The 19,284-nt window shown below is 37.0% G+C and overlaps 1 protein-coding gene across 1 annotated transcript in view; it reads right to left on the bottom strand.

Moving 5' to 3' along the window:
- Window positions 1–19,284, bottom strand: part of Stag1 (STAG1 cohesin complex component) — a 327,633-nt gene that overhangs the window by 177,501 nt on the left and 130,848 nt on the right. The window contains exon 5 of the mRNA XM_057766709.1: window positions 2,343–2,439. Coding sequence (XP_057622692.1) covers window positions 2,343–2,439 — 97 coding nt within the window. The remainder of the gene's footprint in view (window positions 1–2,342; window positions 2,440–19,284) is intronic.

The following is a 19,284-nucleotide window of genomic DNA, read 5'->3' as shown; positions in this document are numbered from 1 at the left end:
CATTAAAAAAAAAGGTAACAAAAATATTCCCTAAGTGTCTTCTAGGAACAAAGTGTTGTAGAAAAATATGTCCCTCATCATGTGCTAACTCTCTAGCATAGCCCCAAAGAAAAACTGTCCCAGAACCCCATGCACAGACCCAGTCCAACCATAGGTCAGAGAGGGCATTCTCAATATTGACAGGTACCACATGGCACCCTGCAACAATGACTCCAGGCAGGAACCCCTTGAGTCAGGTGGTCAAACCATACCCCAAACCCTCATCCTTTAAATGACCCCAGGCAATATTACTCCTACCACCTTCAACTGAAAATAGAACAGCATTCTGCTTCCTGAATTCCTGAAGAACTACCAATTTGCACTGTGACCCTTAACCCTGCCACCCCAAAACCACCTATAGAACCCAGTCATAGATCCTAGACAGTCCTACAAAGAATTCTGAACATTAGCAGAGTATTAATCTAAACCCAGAGAAGGTTTGCTTTTAGAATGAAAAGTGAAAATTTTCTCTAGCTGGGCTGGGAACACTTCAGAAACTCCATTCAAGTATGTTAAGTTGCTACCCCCCAAACTGTATTCAGGGCACCAAGTACCTGATCTACAATGTGAAAAAATATGATAACAACAAAAATTCTAACACCCATTTAACAAAGGTGAGAGCAGATAGCCAGACCAATAAACACCACTAATAATCTAACTCCAGATGCCTAGGTTCCATTGTAAGAACAAATGCCACACACAAAAATAAAAACAATTTTTCTCCTCCAGAAATTTGAACCACAGTGTTGATTGATACTCCCTGAGAAAAGCAACTTATTTAATACATAAGGCAACGGTTTCACAATGCAGACTAATAGCCACAATGATTTTTCTGTTTGTTTTGTCCTTTTCTGATTTGCTTGATTTATTATTATTATATTATATATTATAGATGTTCATTAGTATTCTAATAAGAAAGAGAAAGAGTGTGGATTTGGGTGGGTGGGACAGCAGGGCGAAGGTGGGGAAATGGAAACTGTGATCAGAATATACTTTATAAAAAAACTAGTTTGAACTTTAAAGAAAAGACAATGATTTCAAAACACCAATTACAAAAATGTTCAAGGAACTCAAAGAGAATATAAACAAATGCCAAAATGAAAACCACAAAAGCAAAAACAGATGAATAAAATATAAAATAAAAATTAATAAAGATGTGAAAATAGAATTCATTAAAGAGAATCTCTAAAGAAAAGGCAACTTGACATAAAAACGCAAAAACAGAAACCCAGAAAGTCAAAGTTCAAAGGAGATTTGCATCTATAGACTGGATCAAGTGGAAGAGAGAATATCAGGCCTTAGAGACAAGTTACAGGAACAGGAAAACATTCAAAAGAAAAGATTAAATCTAATAAATCCCATGAAAGGAACATGAAAGAACTCTGGGACACAAAAAGGGCAAGCCTACAAATCAAATGTGTAGAAGGGAAGAAACAGTCAAAGGCATAAAAATATTTTCAACCACCAGGCAGTGGTGGTGCATGCCTTTAATCCCAACACTCGGAAGGCAGAGAGAGGCCAGTGGATCTCTGTGAGTTTGAGGCCAGCCTGATCTAAAAGAGCAAGTTCCAGGACAGGCTCCAAAGCTACATAGAAAACATTTCTTGAAAAATCTTTAAAAACAAACAAACAAACAAACAAAAACCCCACCCCAATCAAAGTTAAGAGATGCAAAGCAGGGTACAAGATGGATATACAGAACACCAAATGAACAGACCGAGAAAACAAGCTCCCCACGTCAAAGAGCATGTATTAGTATCTTTGGAAATACCCATAACAATTCTCATTTCAATAAAAAACTTAATGTACTGAAACAAAGAAATAAAACTAAAAGATACAATAGAAAAGCAGAGAAGAATGTTGGCAATCAGTTTGCATTCTCCTTTTACTGTTTTTGGTGCCTCAATGTGATGATTAATGATGCATCTAAAAAACTGACATGTTTGTAGAAACATCCTTATAACACCCAGAGGTATGTTTCCATGATGGTCTAAATTAAATGAAGTCGACAAGATTAAGCATCCCACTCACTGTCAAAACCTTGTTAAAAATGAAGACAAAAAATTAATGCTATAATTTATGATTAAAAAGCAATTCATAAACAGTAATTTTCCGTTTTTCTTGAAGATTTTGAAAGACAGAAATGCATTGCTACTTAGATGGGTAACACTGACCAGGAAAAGAGCAAATACCCTAAAAACACACTCTGCTAAAAATGATCAAAACAAAATTGTAGGGGCAGGTAAAGTTATACTGCTAAAGTGACAGGTTCAATAAACAGCATTTATTTTACAACTGTGTACCTCGACATCCTGAACACTGGATAAAAAAGTTGATTAAATCCAGAAGTGCGATGTCCCTGTCTTGTTTATATGATTCAATCCAGTCATCCACCACGGACTGTAGGGAAAAAAATACAAAAATAATTTAAAAAAAATTTAACAATACACTAAACAGATTTTTTTAAAGTGTGTGTGTGTATATGAAAGTGATTAAATAAGACAATCTCTTACCTGAAGCTAGTGCTCTGTTGTCAAATAAAAGCAGACTTCTCTATTTATAAGGTTAATAAGAGGTTCATTACTAGAGCTCAAAGATTTGTTTACAATAAAGCTGACAGTAAAAATCTCATCAAAGTTACTATTAAACAAAATAATTTTAAGCTTATATGATAAATATTAAAGTTTACTTATATATAGACACGAGATTTTTAAGTTTAGCAAACTTAATCCACTATAGTGTACACAAAGAATGCATATCAAGGCAACAAGCAATTTTTTAAGTAATGTAAGGATGGTTCTGTATTGGCAAATAAAATGTATGAATCAAAATTATAAAAAAAACTTCTGTACTACTTACTAGACTTCAGGAAGTAATAAAATCACTGACACAACTATTTTTCCATATTTTTAAAATAAAATAGCTTAAATATATACTTAAGACAAAATCCTAAATGATCTAGCTGCTTGAATGTTTAAGATACTTCAAATAACCAGAAATAAGTCACCCACTCAATATAGCCTGTATTAAAAGGAAACATTAGTGAAATACTGCAAAAAAGCAATGACATGTAATGAGAACACCAAAATCTAACTTTCTTTAGTGATGTACCTACTTAGAAGTTCACGATCTCCCCACTCATGTTTGATTCTATCATGTAATCCTGATTAAGCTCTGGTTTACCAAAAAAGGAGGGTGTTGGAGCAGAGAAGTAAGGAAGAAGAGTAGAGCACATGGGAGGAAAAATTAGGCTAGTGATTAGCTGGGAAGATAAATAGTATGGATAATAGAAGACACTGATTGTCTGATTATATACACATAAAAAATGTCAAAATGATAATCCATCACTATATATGTAAAATAAAGAAATATAAAAAGAAGACCAAAGTCTACTAATGTTATTCAGCAGATTAGTAACGGTGACAAGATAGCTGGATAAATGTTTATGTACAAAGTACCTTGACAAAATCAGCATTAGTTAGAAAACCAATGGATAACTGGACTGCAATCAAATATAGACGCTAAAACATATATAGAAAAATTAACTTTGTATGTCACAAAGGATACAGAAAATAAGTTTAGAAAGAGCATTATGTTCTGAATTCCTTTTAAAATTATAGTATTAGATTAATAAAGCCTATGTTTACCATAGTTTTAAAAATCTAACTGCCATTCTAATTTAATTTAATCTAATCGAACTAACTGTCACTCTAATTAAAATTGCTTAAGAATTTATCCAGTGGAAAAGGTTGTATAGCTTCAGAGGAAATGTATAAAATCAACTTTTTTACAAAAAGTGCATGAAAATATATTTAATAAAGTGACATGCAGAAAATTAAATTATATAATGAGAAAATTCTATAAATGCAGACATATAATCATAACCAGATAAACACATAAAATATTTCAAGAATTGAAATATATTCTCAACCTCCCTTCCCACATGTAACCCTCTTCAGGCCAAAATTAAACTATTTTAGTGATATTTATAACTGACAATTAGTTTGAGATGAATAATTTTTAAAGTTCATATAAGGTATGCATCATCCTGCAAAAAAACTGTACCTCATTCATTCACATTGTTATTGGTGTGTATTGTTGTGTGTGTTTGTGTGTGTACAACCACATGTGTTTTCAAATTTCTTTTTAAGACAGGTTCTGGTGTCACTATGCAGCATATCCTGCCTAGCATGAAATTTACTGTGCAGAACAGGTTGGCCTTATATACCTTTGCCTCCTTAGTTCAGTGATTAAAGTTAAGTGTTATCAATTTCTGATTACATTGTTTACTGTTTGTTTTTCAGTATCAGTGATTCTTTCATTACAAAACGAAATCAATTTATTCCCTAAACTTGATACATTAATGGTGCTTCTACTTTAGGCGTATTACAAAACAAACTCTTATGTACACACCTTTTGGTGTTGGTATAGTTCTTTTTCTATTTTAAACATAACTAGCAGACTGGTTAATACACAGAATAAACACAAGATCTCCTAGTTTTGTTTCTTTTCTTTTTTTTAAAGATTTATTTATTATGTATACAGTGTTTTGTCTGCATGTATTCCTGCAGGCCAGAAGAGGGCGCCAGATTTCATTACAGGTGGTTGTGAGCCACCATGTGGTTGCTGGGAATTGAACTCAGGACCTCTGGAAGAGCAGTCAGTGCTCTTAACCACTGAGCCATCTCTCCAGTCCCTCCTAGTTTATTTTCTATTTCTGTGATAAAAAAAAAATGCCCTAAACTAAGAGAAAAAGGGGTCATTTGCTCGCAGTATTGTTTCAATACATCATTACAGGAAAAACAAAGCAGGAGGAACTTAGTCCTTCTACACGCATTACATTCATTGTCAAATAAAGAGAGCAATAAATTACCACATGTACACTACTGTAAATTACCACATGTACACTACTGTTCAACATGTCCTCGCCTCTTGAATCAATCTAGGGACCAGATCATTAAATGGTGCAGCCAGTATTCAGGATGAGCCATCAGAGCTAACTACAATATAAAATCCCTTAGAGGCATGTCCACGGACCATCTTGATCCAAGCAATCCCACATTCAGATTCCTTTCCAAGATAATTCTAGAATGTGTTAAGTGGACAATAAAAAACAACATCACACAAATATTACCAGATTACGCAAACCATTACATGTAAAGTTAATACAGCAAATTTCATTCTACCAATAATAAATAAGATCCAGTAATGTCTGCTTTGTAGAGGCTTCATGTCAATACAAATACTAGGTAGGTATTTTCAATCCATTTGAATTAAACTCCATGGTTGGTCATGTTTTCCCTTTCAGGACTCCTTATTGAGAAGAGCTTTCTTTCAAATAAAGAGAAGATTTTCTGACTTAAAATTTCTCTCCTGCAGCATCACATTCAGGTCTCAGAGGTTTTGTTTTAAAAGTTAACAAAAAATTAGATGTTGGTGACAAAAGAGGTTGAAAAACACAGTTGATGGTTCAGGTCTGTTTAAGGTGGCAGGAACTATAAGATAAAGGTGAGAACTAGAAATGGACAGAGCTGTCGAAGTGTGGCTCTTAGATATGAAGTTCAAGACCCCTCCCCATCGAACAACCAGAAAAGAAAACAACAAAAAAGCTTGATGGCAGCAGGTGGTAGTAGCACACAACTTTAATACCAGCAGAGGCAGGTGAGAGTCTATGAATTCAAGGCCTACCTGGTCTACAGACCTACTTCCAGAAAAGCCAGGGCTATACAGAGGAACCTTGACTCCAAAAACAAAAACAAACAAACAAAAAAAAGCTTTATGGGATAGCTAATAAAATGAGTATAAAGGTCACTTCTATATTGGCCCAGCATTGTTAAGGAATACTGTAACTATATATGGTTACATTATTTTTAATCCCCAAAATGATTTCACTAATAAATACTACTATAAATTTCTTACAAATCCCCAAAGCATTATGAGGGAATGAGACTGCAGCACTGAGACTTGCAGCACAAGTAGGAAAACTGAATACAGGATACAACAGAAGTGATAGATGAATAACCAAAAAGTACCATACGGAGAAAACTTAAGCTATCACAAAAGCGATAATTGAATCTTAGAAAGAAAAAGCTAATTTTATAAATAGAAAATATGCTGAAAAAATAGGCTTCCTTATCCAGAAATGAATGAAATTATACTATTGAAATGCTCAGAGAAAAGCATGAAGTAAGAAGATTCTATGTAACTAAAGCCCAGAGTGCAAAAATCCTGTCTGAATTTTGAAGCATTATTAAGTGTGAACATAACCAAATAAAAAAGGGATGTAAAGAGAAGAGCAAGGGAAGGGACAATAGAGTGAGAAGAGGAGAGGGGAGAAAGAAAGCCATGTGTCTACACAAGACACCTCATAATCAAATAGATATAGGGGTATAAGGAAGAAGTAAGTTTTTATACAACGAGGAGGTAAAAATGGGGAAGCAAATAAAAGAAATCATAAAACATCTCACATTAAATACAATGTAAGCTCATAAATAGTGAATATTTTTAAAAGAAAAATCAATACAGGATTATTTTAATCGAAACCATATAAAATAGATCATTCAAATAATAGAAAGATGAAATTCTTGCAGATTTCTGGAAATGGTGATGTACCTGAAACCCCAGCAGTCAAAAAGATGAGGAAAGGGGATATAAGTTTGAAGTCAGACTGTTTCAACTCATATCTTCTCAGAAGGGACAGATGAGACAAAACAAACAAAAATACAAGGTGTGTGTGTGTGTTCACGTGCATGCGCATGCACTTGTGCATATGTGAAAGCCATTAGACTAAAGACTTCATAAAACAATCAGTTTAAAGTGTGAAGGAGAGGATGAGGGGAACTGGGGGAATCGGGGTGATTGGGGTTAAAGGAAGGTTGGATTGGGGAGCAGGGAAACTCATACCTTAGTTAAGGGAGCCACCTAAGGGTTGGCAAGAGACTTGAACCTGGAATGGCTACCAGAAGCCCAGGGCAGTGTCCCCAGTTAGTTCATTGGGGCACCCTGAGGATAGGGAACCTGAAATGAACCTATCCTATAATCATACTGATGAATATCTTGCATATCGCCATAGAACCTTCATCTAGCGATGGATGGAGATAGAGACAGAGACCCACACTGGAGCACCGGACTGAGCTCCCAAGGTTATAATGAGGAGCAGAAGGAGAGAGAACATGAACAAGGAAGTCAGGACCATGAGGGGTGCACCCAACCACTGAGACAGGGGAGCCAATCTATTGGGAGCTCACCAAAGCCAGCTGGACTGCTACTGAAAAAAACATGGGACAAAACTGGACTCTCTGAATGTGGTGGACAATGAGAGCTGACGAGAGGCCAAGGAGAATGGCACAGGAACTTTCATCTGGCGATGGATCGAGAGAGAGACAGAGACCCAATTTGGATCAACCGTCTGAGCTCTTAAGGTCCAAATGAGGAGCAGAAGGAGGGAGAACATGAGCAAGGAAATCAGGACCACGAGGCGTGCACCCACCCACTGTGACAGTGGAACTGATCTATTGGGAGCCCACCAAGGCCAGCTGGACTGGGACTGAATAAGCATGGGTTGAAACTGGACTCTCTGAACAAGGCGGACAATGAGGGCTGATGAGAAGACAAGGACAATGGCACTAGGTTTCGATCCTAATACATGAACTGGCTTTGTGGGAGCGTAGCCTGTTTGAATGCTCACCTTCCTGGACCTAGATAGAAGTGGGAGGACCTTGGTCTTCCTGTAGAGCAGGGAATTTGGACTGCTCTTCAGTATCGAGAGGGAGGGGGAGTGGACTGGGGGGAGGAGAAGTGGAGTGGGGATAGGGGGAGGGGAGCGGGGGGAGGGGGCAATATGTGGGAGGAGGGGGAGGGAAATGGGAAATGGGGAGCAGTTGGAAATTTTAATTAAAAAAGAATAAAAAAAATAAAATAAAATACTTTGGGAGCATAAAAAAAACAATCAGTTTAAATTGTTTCAAGTTTATCGATGAAAACTTAGGTGGGAGGAAAATGAGGTCAAGAACGTATGTTATGGTAATCTCACAACATGGTATCTTCAAGAAACGACAGAGAAGTTATACCTATGATGCTACATGAACAGAGCTTCCTACACAAGACCTGAAAAAAATATAACACCTCTGGCCATGCTAATATGGAAGGGAAAATCTCAAGGTATCTCAAACTCAGACAAAAAAAAAAAAAAAGGCAACTAAGAGATACCAACAGCAGTAGCAATAGTTTTCCTCACGGAAAAGTCCCAAACTACTGTTGTTTAAAACCAAGTGTGATGGAGGAAGGTCATTGGTTAATTAATAAAGAAACTGCTTGGCCCTCATAGGTTAGAACATAGGTGGGTGGAGTAAACAGAACAGAATGCTGGGAGGAAGAGGAAGTGAGCTCAGATGCCATGCAGCTGCTCCCCAGGGCAGACACGATGAAGCTCCAAGCCAGGATGGACGTAGGCTAGAATCTTCCCGGTAAGCACACCTTGGGGTGCTACACAGATTATTAGAAATTGACTTAATATGTGAGAATTAGCCAAGAAGAGGCTAGATATAATAAGCCAGGCAGTGTTTAAAAGAATACAGTTTGTGTGTTGTTACTTTGGGGCATAAGCTAGCCAGGCGGTCGGGAGCTGGGTGGCAGGAACGCAGATGAAATCCTATACAGAGACATAACATTATATGGCTTAAATAGGTTATATTTATGTATTTGGGAATGTCTATACATATGTATATGTAAAAACAATCAAAGAAACAAAGGCCATGAATGTGGAAGGAGGAGTACATGGGAAAGATTGGAGGAATGAAAAGGAAGAAAAGAGTAACATAATTATATTTTATTTTGGTTTTTAAAAAATCTTCCTCAGAAATTAGGTGTTCATAAGGTTTGTGGGTTAAAATCCGGGTCTTCTATTCGATTCCATTGGTTGACTTCTCTGTTTTTATGCCAATACCAAGCTGTTTTCAATACTGTAGCTCTGTAATAGAGTTTAAAGTCAGGGATGGTAATGCCTCCAGACGATCCTTTATTGTATAAGATTGTTTTGGCTATCCTGGGTTTTTTGCTTTTCCATATAAAGTTGATCATTGTCTTCTCCAGATCTGTGAAGAATTTTGATGGGATTTTGATGGGGATTGCATTGAATCTATAGATTACTTTTGGTAGAATTGCCATTTTTACTATGTTGATCCTCCCAATCCAAGAGCAAGGGAGATCCTTCCATTTTCTGGTGTCCTCTTCAATGCCTTAAAGTTCTTGTCAAATAGATCTTTCACTTCCTTGGTCAGAGTTACCCCAAGATACTTTGTGCTATTTGTGGCTATTGTGAAAGGTGATGTTTCTCTGATTTCCCTCTCTGCTTCCTTGTTCTTTGTGTATAGGTGGGCAACTGATTTTTTGGAGTTGATCTTGTATTTTTCCACATTACTAAAGGTGTTTATCAGCTGTAGGAGTTCTTTGGTAGAGTTTTTGGGGTCGCTTATGTATACTATCATATCATCTGCAAATAACGAAAGCTTAACTTCTTCCTTTCCAATACGAATCACCTTGATCCACTTATGTTGTCTTACTACTATTGCTAGAGCTTCAAGCACTATATTGAAGAGGTACGGAGGGGCTGGAGAGATGGCTCAGTGGTTAAGAGCATTGCCTGCTCTTCCAAAGGTCATGAGTTCAATTCCCAGCAACCACATGGTGGCTCACAACCATCTGTAATGAGGTCTGGCGCCCTCTTCTGGCCTTCAGGCATACACAGAGACAGAACATTGTATACATAAGAAGAAGAGGAGGAGGAGGATGAATTTTGTCGAAAGCTTTTTCAGCATCTAATGAAATGATCATATGGGTTTTCTTTCAGTTTATTTGGACCCAGCAATACCACTCTTGGGAATATACCCAAGAAATGCCCTATCATACAACAAAAGTATATGCTCAACTATGTTCATAGCAGCATTGTTTGTAATAGCCAAAACCTGGAAACAACCTAGATGCCCTTCAATGGAAGAATGGATGAAGAAAGTATGGAATATATACATATTAGAGTACTACTCAGCAGTAAAAAACAATGACTTCTTGAATTTTGCATGCAAATGGACGGAAATAGAAAACACTATCCTGAGTGAGGCAAGCCAGACCCAAAAAGAGAAACATGGGATGTACTCACTCATAATTGGTTTCTAGTCATAAATAAAGGACATTGAGCCTATAATTCTTGATCCTAGAGAAGCTAAATAAGATGGTGAACCCAAAGAAAAACATATAGTCATCCTCCTGGATATTAACCTTCCTCAGGCGATGAAAGGAAACAGAGACAGAGATCCACATTGGAGCACCGAATTGAAATCTCAAGGTTCAAATCAGGAGCAGAAGGAGAGAGAGCACTAGCACAGAACTCAGGACCGCGAGGGGTGCACCCACATACTGAGACAATGGGGATGATCTATCGGGAACTCACCAAGGCCAGCTGGATTGGGTCTGAAAAAGCATGGGATAAAACCGGACTCACCGAACATAACGGACAATGAGGACTGCTGACAAATCAAGAACAATGGCACTGGGTTTTGAGCCTACTGCAGGTACTGGCTTTGTGGAAGCCTAGGCAGTTTGGATGCTCACCTTACTAGACCTGGAAGGAGGTGGGAGGTCCTTGGACTTCCCACAGGGCAGGGAACCCTGACTGCTCTTTGGGCTGATGAGGGAGGGGGAGGGAAATGGGAGGCGGTGGCGGGGAGGAGGCAGAAATCTTTAATAATTAATTAATTGATTTTAAAAAATCTTCCTCGGAAAAAAGGAAAGAAGAAAAAAAATCAAAAATTTTCCTAAGAGGTTTGACAAAAGAGAAAAAAAGTTTTCATTGAATCTGGTTTGTTCATCTTATTAAGAGGCTATAAATTATATGTATGTTCTTTGATTTACAAGGTTTTCTTTTAATGATTCAAAAAATTATAGTATATTTTAAAGAACCTCCAATAGCAGCAGCCTGACCATTAATTATTCATATGAAATAAACTGCATACTTCAAAGACAGGGACATTGTTCAAATATTTGATTAAATATCATTCAAATAAACAACAACAGTTACAGATGGCTATATGTGCAATGTATCTGAGAAGTATGCAGCTGACATGGAAGAGACATCTTCTTAAAAACTGTTCTAAGATTAGGCAAATATGTAGTGATATCTTGTTTGTACAAATAAAGTTTGCCTGAGAATCAGAGGGCGAAGCTAGCTACTAGCTAACCATAGAGGTCTGGAGGTCTTTACAGACAGACAGGAAGTGACATGGTTGAGCAGAGAGAGGACGTGATACAGCGCAAGTTAACAGGAGCTCTTTCTCTTTTTGGCAGGAAGGTTGAGTAGGTAAGGTGGCTGTGGTTTTGCTCCTTCGTCTCTGATTTCTCAGCATTTTCCCCAATATCTGACTTTGGGTTTTGGTGTAGGAGTGTCTTCTGTCTATGTGTTACTTTCATTGGTTAAATGGTAACCAATGAAAAAATAAAGTTATTGGTTAAATAAAGTAACCTTGGCCTAGTTGATAGGGTGAACTCAGGTAAGTGGGGAAGACAGAACAGAATTCTGGGAGGAAGAAAGCCGTGTGGCAAACCCCATGGCTCTCCTCTCCGAGACGGATACTGGCTAGACTCGTGCCGGTAAGCCACAGTAATAAAAATGGGTTAATTAAGATGTGAGAGTTAGCCAATATGAGGCTAGAAATAATGGGCCAGGCAGTGTTTAAATGAATACAGTTTCCCTGTAATTATTTTGGGTAAAGCTAGCCAGGTGGCTGGGTGGGACGAAAAAGCAGCCTACTCCCCTATTTACAACAGGGTTTTCATTATTAAAACCTATTAGAGCTTGTGCTACATATCGGCACCAAACTTAAAGGCACACTTTCACGAAAAAGCCACTTGACTGTGGCTTTGCAGCAGGGGCATGGGTCAGAGGTGGATGTGAGGCTCCACCTAAGCTGCACAAAGAACTCCTGTAGGAGCGACCGTTCTGCCAAGCTATATTTTCTTTTCTCTCCAAGTCTCTGAGCATATTTGGGACTTTCTGTTGTTCTTTTCTTTTTTTCCCTCAAATCTCTGAACAAGTTTGGAATTTTCTTGTAGCCATTCTAAAACAGTTTCCTGCTGCCACCTAAACTCCAGAAGAACCTGGGATCCAAAAGTCACAATACTTACCCGCCCTAGACTGGTTGGCTTGGGAAGCCAACCCCTATTCCTACCTCTTCAAAGTGCTTTTTCCATATAAGCCTGTGTACATTTTTCAGACAGATGGGTTTTTCTTTTTTTTTCTTTCCACCATAGGCTGTGGGCTTTCCCTACACCCCCTTTCTTAGGCTGTCACCCTCAGCTCAGGGCGATACACTATCAGCTGCAGCTGTCTTCCACCCGGCTGTTCTCTGCCTGTGTTCTCCACTCACATGTGCTATGTCTTACAGTTCAATGATACTGTCAGCAAATAGGGTAAGACAAGACAATTGGGAATTCTTATGTGGAGAAATTAGTTAAAAGGGAGAGTTTTTCCCAAATTAAAAAATGGGAAGCACTATTACTATGGAAGTATTTGGATCTCTGTATGATAATATGCTAAACAATTTGAAAGTGCAACAATTAAATGGGAAGAAAACTAATTTAGATGGTTATGTAATATCAATTATAAAAACTATCACTTTGATCATTTTTGTTTTTTCATTAAGAAAGTTGGTTAATATGAATGCTAAGATACAAGTTTTAGAAAACTACAATAAAACAGACCATAAAGATACGCAAATCCAGATAGCGGAATTTAGGAGAACCAATTTCAGAGAACCAATTTTAGCACTGCATATAAGGTTAGTGATGAACAGCCTAAGGTTTTCAAAAAACTAGCTTTAATTTATCCAGTCACCTAAAAGTAACAACTGCCAGCTGATAAATGTTAGGGATTTTTTCTAACGTCAGCTCTCTGCCACCACAAAAATCCCAATCAAACCAAATGACAACAAGCCAAATTAAAGGATATCCAGGTTTAATGGGATTTCTAGATGCTCGGGTGGCCCCAATGGGAACCATGATCATGGAAGAGATGGGGAGTAGGAGACCACGAAGGAGCTTTCAGAGGAGTAGTTAAAATAGACTGGGGGAGTGGTCAAAGTTTTAGCAGGCTACCTTGCCTCCTAGGGGTAGGGGTCAAGGTTTGGTGAGCACAGGGGTGGGGCCTCCAAAGATGGAGGCCAGAAACAGGGACTTACAATAAATATTCACAAGGGTGTGCAAAAGTTAAATGAACTCCTATGGAATTGTCATAGCAAGAAAGCAATAGTCTCATATCGCATGCATTCACCTTCTGTGAAGTAGATGTTGAACTCATGGTCAATATGTAAGAGAATTATTCCTAGAGATTGAAGAGACTTGTCTAAAGCAGTCTTAGAGACTGGTCATCAATTAAAATTAAAGACCTTGTGGACTGCAGAGACTAAGACCATCAAACAACGAAGTAGATCTAGAGGCATGGAAATATCTCCAAACCACCGTATTAGGGAAGGAGATTATGATGTACAAAGGCAAACTATATATGATTACCAGGCCCTGAATTTATACAGCACAGAAGATTTGGGTGCTTGGTTCAGAACTGAATGAGAAGGAAGAAAAATTGAGTCATTTACTAAAGTTATACAGGGCCCAAAGGAAGCCTTCATGGATTTCCTACAAAGACTGAAATCAGTAATAAATATAATAATACCATTTAAAGAACCTAGACAAATAATTGAATCTCTGACTTTTGAAAATGCTAGTGTACAATGCAAAGGGGTAATTAGGCCATTAAAGGCAAGAATGGCACACTTGGAGGAATGGATCCAAGATACAATGAATAGTGAATCTTATGATCATGATGATGAATGGATACTAGAGATGATTTCCAGGGGCTTGAGAAAAATTGAAATATCAAGTATTTCAGTTGTAAACAAAGTTACAAAATGATTGTAAATAGAGTATATTTCTTCTAAGCATAATATAAACAAAGCACCTTTCCCTTATGGATTACACAGAAGGTATGGCAAAGGTAGGCATCGGAACCAATGAATGCAGATCAACAAGGACGTCAAGGTTACACTTTGCCATAGCAAGTTACCTTGAGAAGACTCCCCAAGTCCCCAATGACAAATTCAGATCAGTCACTTCCTGCAACCATGGAGGAAACTCCTGAGTAATTAAAGAACCTAATGCCTATAATAAAAACAAAACAAAACAAAATAAAACATAATCCTCTGGATGATAGAAAAACTACAAAGAAGAGAACAAAAAAAATCAAGAGGACCATAAAGCAAATATTTTGTGAAATTTCTATAAATTAACAAAGACCAAAATTAAAAATACAAATAAATGACGTTGTCATTGAAGGCTGCATGGACAAAGGTATGGAAGTCAAAATAATTGCACCAGAATCTTGGCATCCAAATTGGCTTCTTCGGGTGGTAAATGTTCAGCTTTTAGGAACTGGAACTTTATCTCAGGTAAAACAGAGCATGAGATGGGTTGAATGTATAGGGTTAGAAGATCAGAGAAGAAAAGTAAAGTCATATGTGGCTAGGATAATCATGATTTTGGGGAGGACATGATTTGTTAAATCAATGGAAAACTCAGAATAACATTCCTAGAATTTCAGAAATAAATCATATGTTAATGTACATTTCTGGGAAAGTATTAGACGGTATAATAAAGAACAGTCACTGATATTCAGGTTATACAAGAACAGGGCAAAACAGTTGCTCATATTTGAAATGCAGGAACAGCTCTACCATTAAATGGTTGACAGACAAACATGTATGTGTTAAGCAATGGCCTTTAACAATAGAGAAACTGCAGGCCTTAGAACAGCTGAAACAGAGCAGTTAAATACTCAGTATATTGAAGAACCACCCACTCCTTGAAATTCTTCTGTATTTGTTAAAAAGAATTCTGGAAAATGGAGAATAACAGATCTAAGACCTGTTAATAAGATGATTCAGCCAATGGACTCTCTACATTCTGAAATTCCGTTGCCTTCTCTATTGCCTAAAGGATGGCCTTTTATAGTTATTGATTTAAAAGACTGTTTCTTCACTATACCATTACAAGAAAAGGTCAAAGAAAAATTTGCCTTCACAGTGCCTACTTAGAATAATTCTCAGTCTAAGAGATATCAATGTAAGTTTCTCCCACAGTGAATGTTAAACAACTAAACCAGTGCCAATATTTTGTATGGCAGTCATTGGAAATGATATGTAAACAGTTTCCTAAATCTAAAGTTTACCATTAAATGGATGATATCTTATTAGTTAAATATAGATACTTTAGAAAGTCTGAAAAAGCAAAGAAAAATTTGCCTTGCTGGGGATTATAAAATGCTCTTGAAAAAAAAATACAAAGGAAATTCTATTAATTATTTAGGCTATAAAAAAAAAGGTTTGCAAAAATTTAGACCCCAAAAGCACAAATTAGAAGATACTGAGTGCAGACTCTTAACGACTTTCAGAGATTTCTAGGAGACATTTCTAATCTACGGCCCACTGTTGGGGAAAACCTGATGAACTAAGTAATTTGTTCAAAACCATAGATGGTGACAAGTACTTAAATAATCCCAGAAAGCTATCAGCTGAAAGTGAGAGAGAATTGGCTTTGTTGGAAGAGAAATTAAAAACTGTATGTGTCAATCGTGCAGATCCAAATCTTAACTGTATTCTGGTCATATGACCCTCCGAGCACTCCCCTACAGGAATTTCAATGCAGAGAGAGGATATTATCTTAGAATGACATTTTCATCACATAAACCAAGTAAAAAATTAAAACCGTATGTGGAAATGGTGTCTGACTTAATTCTAAAAGGAAAATTGAAACTTCGTCAATAGTACGAATAGACCCAGCAAAAATTGTACTGCCTTTTAATAATGATGAAATTGACAAATTACGGGAAGAAAGTGAACTCTAGAAAATAGCTTGTAGTAAATTTTTTGGAAAAATTAACAACTATCCCAAAAGCAAGAGAATTCAACTTATAAAGAGAACCAGATGGATCCTTACTCACATTTTATGGGTAACACTAATGGAGCTCCTATGTTCTATACTGATGTAAATAGATGAGGAACAACAGGGCACAACACAGAAAATTTAAGTGGATCTAAGCTCTTATGATTCTGTCCAAAGTCAAAATTATATGCAACTCTCATGGTATTAATGGATTTTACAAAGCATCTACACACAGTGACTGATTCGCAATATGCTGAAAGTTGTTTTGTATATTGAAACCGTTGAATTTATACCAGATGATACAGAAGTGGCTTGACTAGTAAATCAGTTACAAGAAATAATCAGGATGAGGAATAATCCCAGATATATAACACCACACCTGCAGTACTCAAAGGAATAAAACCTGGCAAATGAATGTGTTCAATATTATATTATTGGAAAAACTAAATTATGCACACTATACCATTGATACCTATATAGGCTTTCAGCGGGCAACTGCTTTGAGTTCAGAAAGGGCTAATACAATAATCACACATTTGCTAAAAGTTACAGCAATCATGGGTATACCTGTACAAATAAAAACATGCAATGTTAGATGTGTCTCTAAAAAACCGAAACATTGCCGGGCGGTGGTGGCGCAAGCCTTTAATCCCAGCACTCGGGAGGCAGAGGCAGGCGGATCTCTGTGAGTTCGAGGCCAGCCTGGTCTACAAGAGCTAGTTCCAGGACAGGCACCAAAGCTACAGAGAAACCCTGTCTCAAAAAACCAAAAAAAAACGAAACATTTCTGCTTGTCATAATATAAAGCATATTACAGGTATACTACACAATCCTACAGGCAAAACAGTAATAGAAAGATCAAATCAAACTCTACAGGATACGTTAAATAAACAGAAAAGGGTAATAAAGAACCCCCAGATATAGACTGTATAATGCTTTAGTAACTTTGAGTTTTTAAAATGCTAATGAAAAAGGAATACCAGCTGTAGAGAGACACTGGATAATAGAAAACTATACGGAATTAAATCAATTGGCATACTTTAAAGATTTGTTGACCTCCAAATGGAAACCAAGTCATGAGTTACATTGGGGACAGGGTAAGGATACTGTAAAAACTGATAAAGATTAGATTTGAACAAGAGATTAGAAGAGGTACTATTTAATGAAACAGCATGGTCATTCCATCTAACTTTAAAACTAACAAATGCTTATTTCATCAAATGTAACTTACCATAAGGGAAACTCCACAAAGTTAGGGTTTCTGTCTTTTAAGGGGAATGAAGGCATCTAGCTAAAGATTCTGAAGACTACTGGACACATGAGATATATGAAAAAAAAAGAACAAATCATTAAAAAAAAAAAGTAGGAGACTAAAGAATAAAGAGTAGTCCCAGTTCAATTAAAAATTAAAACTGGCTTTGGAGTTAGAGGATAGCCCTTTCGTTTTCTAAACCCAAGCATGCTTGTTAAAGTAAAATCTAAAATCTATTTCATATTTTTCTAATATGAGCCACCTCATATTAGAAAGAAAAACAAAAATTAAAGGAATATTTTATTGTCACTAAATCTCATAATCCTTTAGTTTCATATTGATTCTTTAATATCTTTTATTAAGGTATAAATAGTACATCAAAAATATATATTTACTTTGTCATATTAATGGCCATAATATAAAGTACTAACTCTAGAAAAAGGCTTCATCTAGCTTCCTGTTCATGATTTCAGATTTGAGTTTCTATCAAGTAATCAGGAATTAAGTTTTTGCCCTCTGGATGGATGTACACAATGAAGTAAGGTCTTTGAACTTCTTTGAGATCCCCTACATATGACATTTAAAATGTATAAGTTTTCTACAGTGAATCAAGACCACGCCTAACAGTGACATCTAAAGTCTCCAACAGGAGGATGGGGCCCAACAACGATGTTTCCAACAGGAGGATGGGGCCCAACAACGATGTTTCCAACAGGAGGATGGGGCCCAACAACGATGTTTCCACCAGGAAACACGACAAAGCTGAAAAATACCACCTAAAGATCAGGTTTCGACAACAAACTGCTCGGGACAATTTCGTGGTGGCTAGCTGAAATGATTCGGCCTCACAGACTACTCTAGCCAGGACGTCAGACAAGTCCTGCACATTCCTATTACTTACAGACTGGACAACAGATGATACAACTACCTCTTCCAGGATCTGACAATTAACCCAAATTTTTCTTTTAAGGATATTTTAAAGACATCATTGCTCTCAGACAGCAAGAAGTAAATATAAAAATATGACGAAGACATTACTGAGAGGTGGGGTGGGTGGAATTTGGTTGTTCAATGGTTATGGATATTAGTCACTGTTTAACAGCGGGGACTGGTTACAAGTTATTACTGGTTATGGTTAGGAAGTTGAATATATTTAGAGTTCTTGCTTTGTATAAAAAAAGGGGGATACAAGTATGATAGGATATAAGGGTAGATTACTGATTCTACTCTAAAAACAAATAAGGGGGGATATACAAATAGGATTAAAGGGTAGATTATTGAATCTTTTAAACCAAAAAAACAAGAACTAGTTTTAAATATTTTACATTGGCTTAGATTTTTTTTGTATACTGATACATAGTTGTGATTAATTGTGTTAGAGCATACTGTTCATACATTTTAAACTTGTTCAACGTCTGGTACCTGTGTAAGTCGCTTAACAATGTAATGAAAATCTCAAGTCCTTGAAAGTTATTATTAACAATTATTTAAGATAATAAAAAAAAAATACAGGTTACCAATTAGTCACTTATTAGAGTCAGACTTGTATTAGGTATGTTTTCAAGGTCAAACAGAAGACGTATTTTATATAGACAGGTGGTATTCAAACACTTCAAAGATCTACAAAGTACGGCATTTAAGATGTTTAAAGAACATAGGTTCTTGTTTTATATGACAATGAGACATGTCTGCTCGTGGCAGCACCATTCTACTTCAAAGAAGATGATGGGCTTTGAAGAAATTCCATGTAGAATAACTTTCTTTGTGGCAAAGGTTAGACAGCGGGTAAAATGTATCTTGCCTAACCTGTTGACAGTATCCTGCACAAACTGGCCATGCAGGACACAAAAGAAAGGACTGCCAAACTTTGTCAAGACAAGGTACAACAGCCCTTCAGAATATCCTTCACAGAAACGTCAGTCAGATATGCTAGGCCTGTAGGCCAAAGATTCTTATTCCAATGGTGCAGAGGAACCCTGGGTGACTGTCCAGGCAGCCAGCTGTTTTGGTCA

This window comes from Chionomys nivalis, chromosome 4 (assembly GCF_950005125.1).
Source record: "Chionomys nivalis chromosome 4, mChiNiv1.1, whole genome shotgun sequence".
Lineage (NCBI taxonomy): Eukaryota > Metazoa > Chordata > Mammalia > Rodentia > Cricetidae > Chionomys > Chionomys nivalis.
Note: the sequence above shows the minus strand (reverse complement) of the source record. Positions and strands in the feature narration are given on the sequence as shown.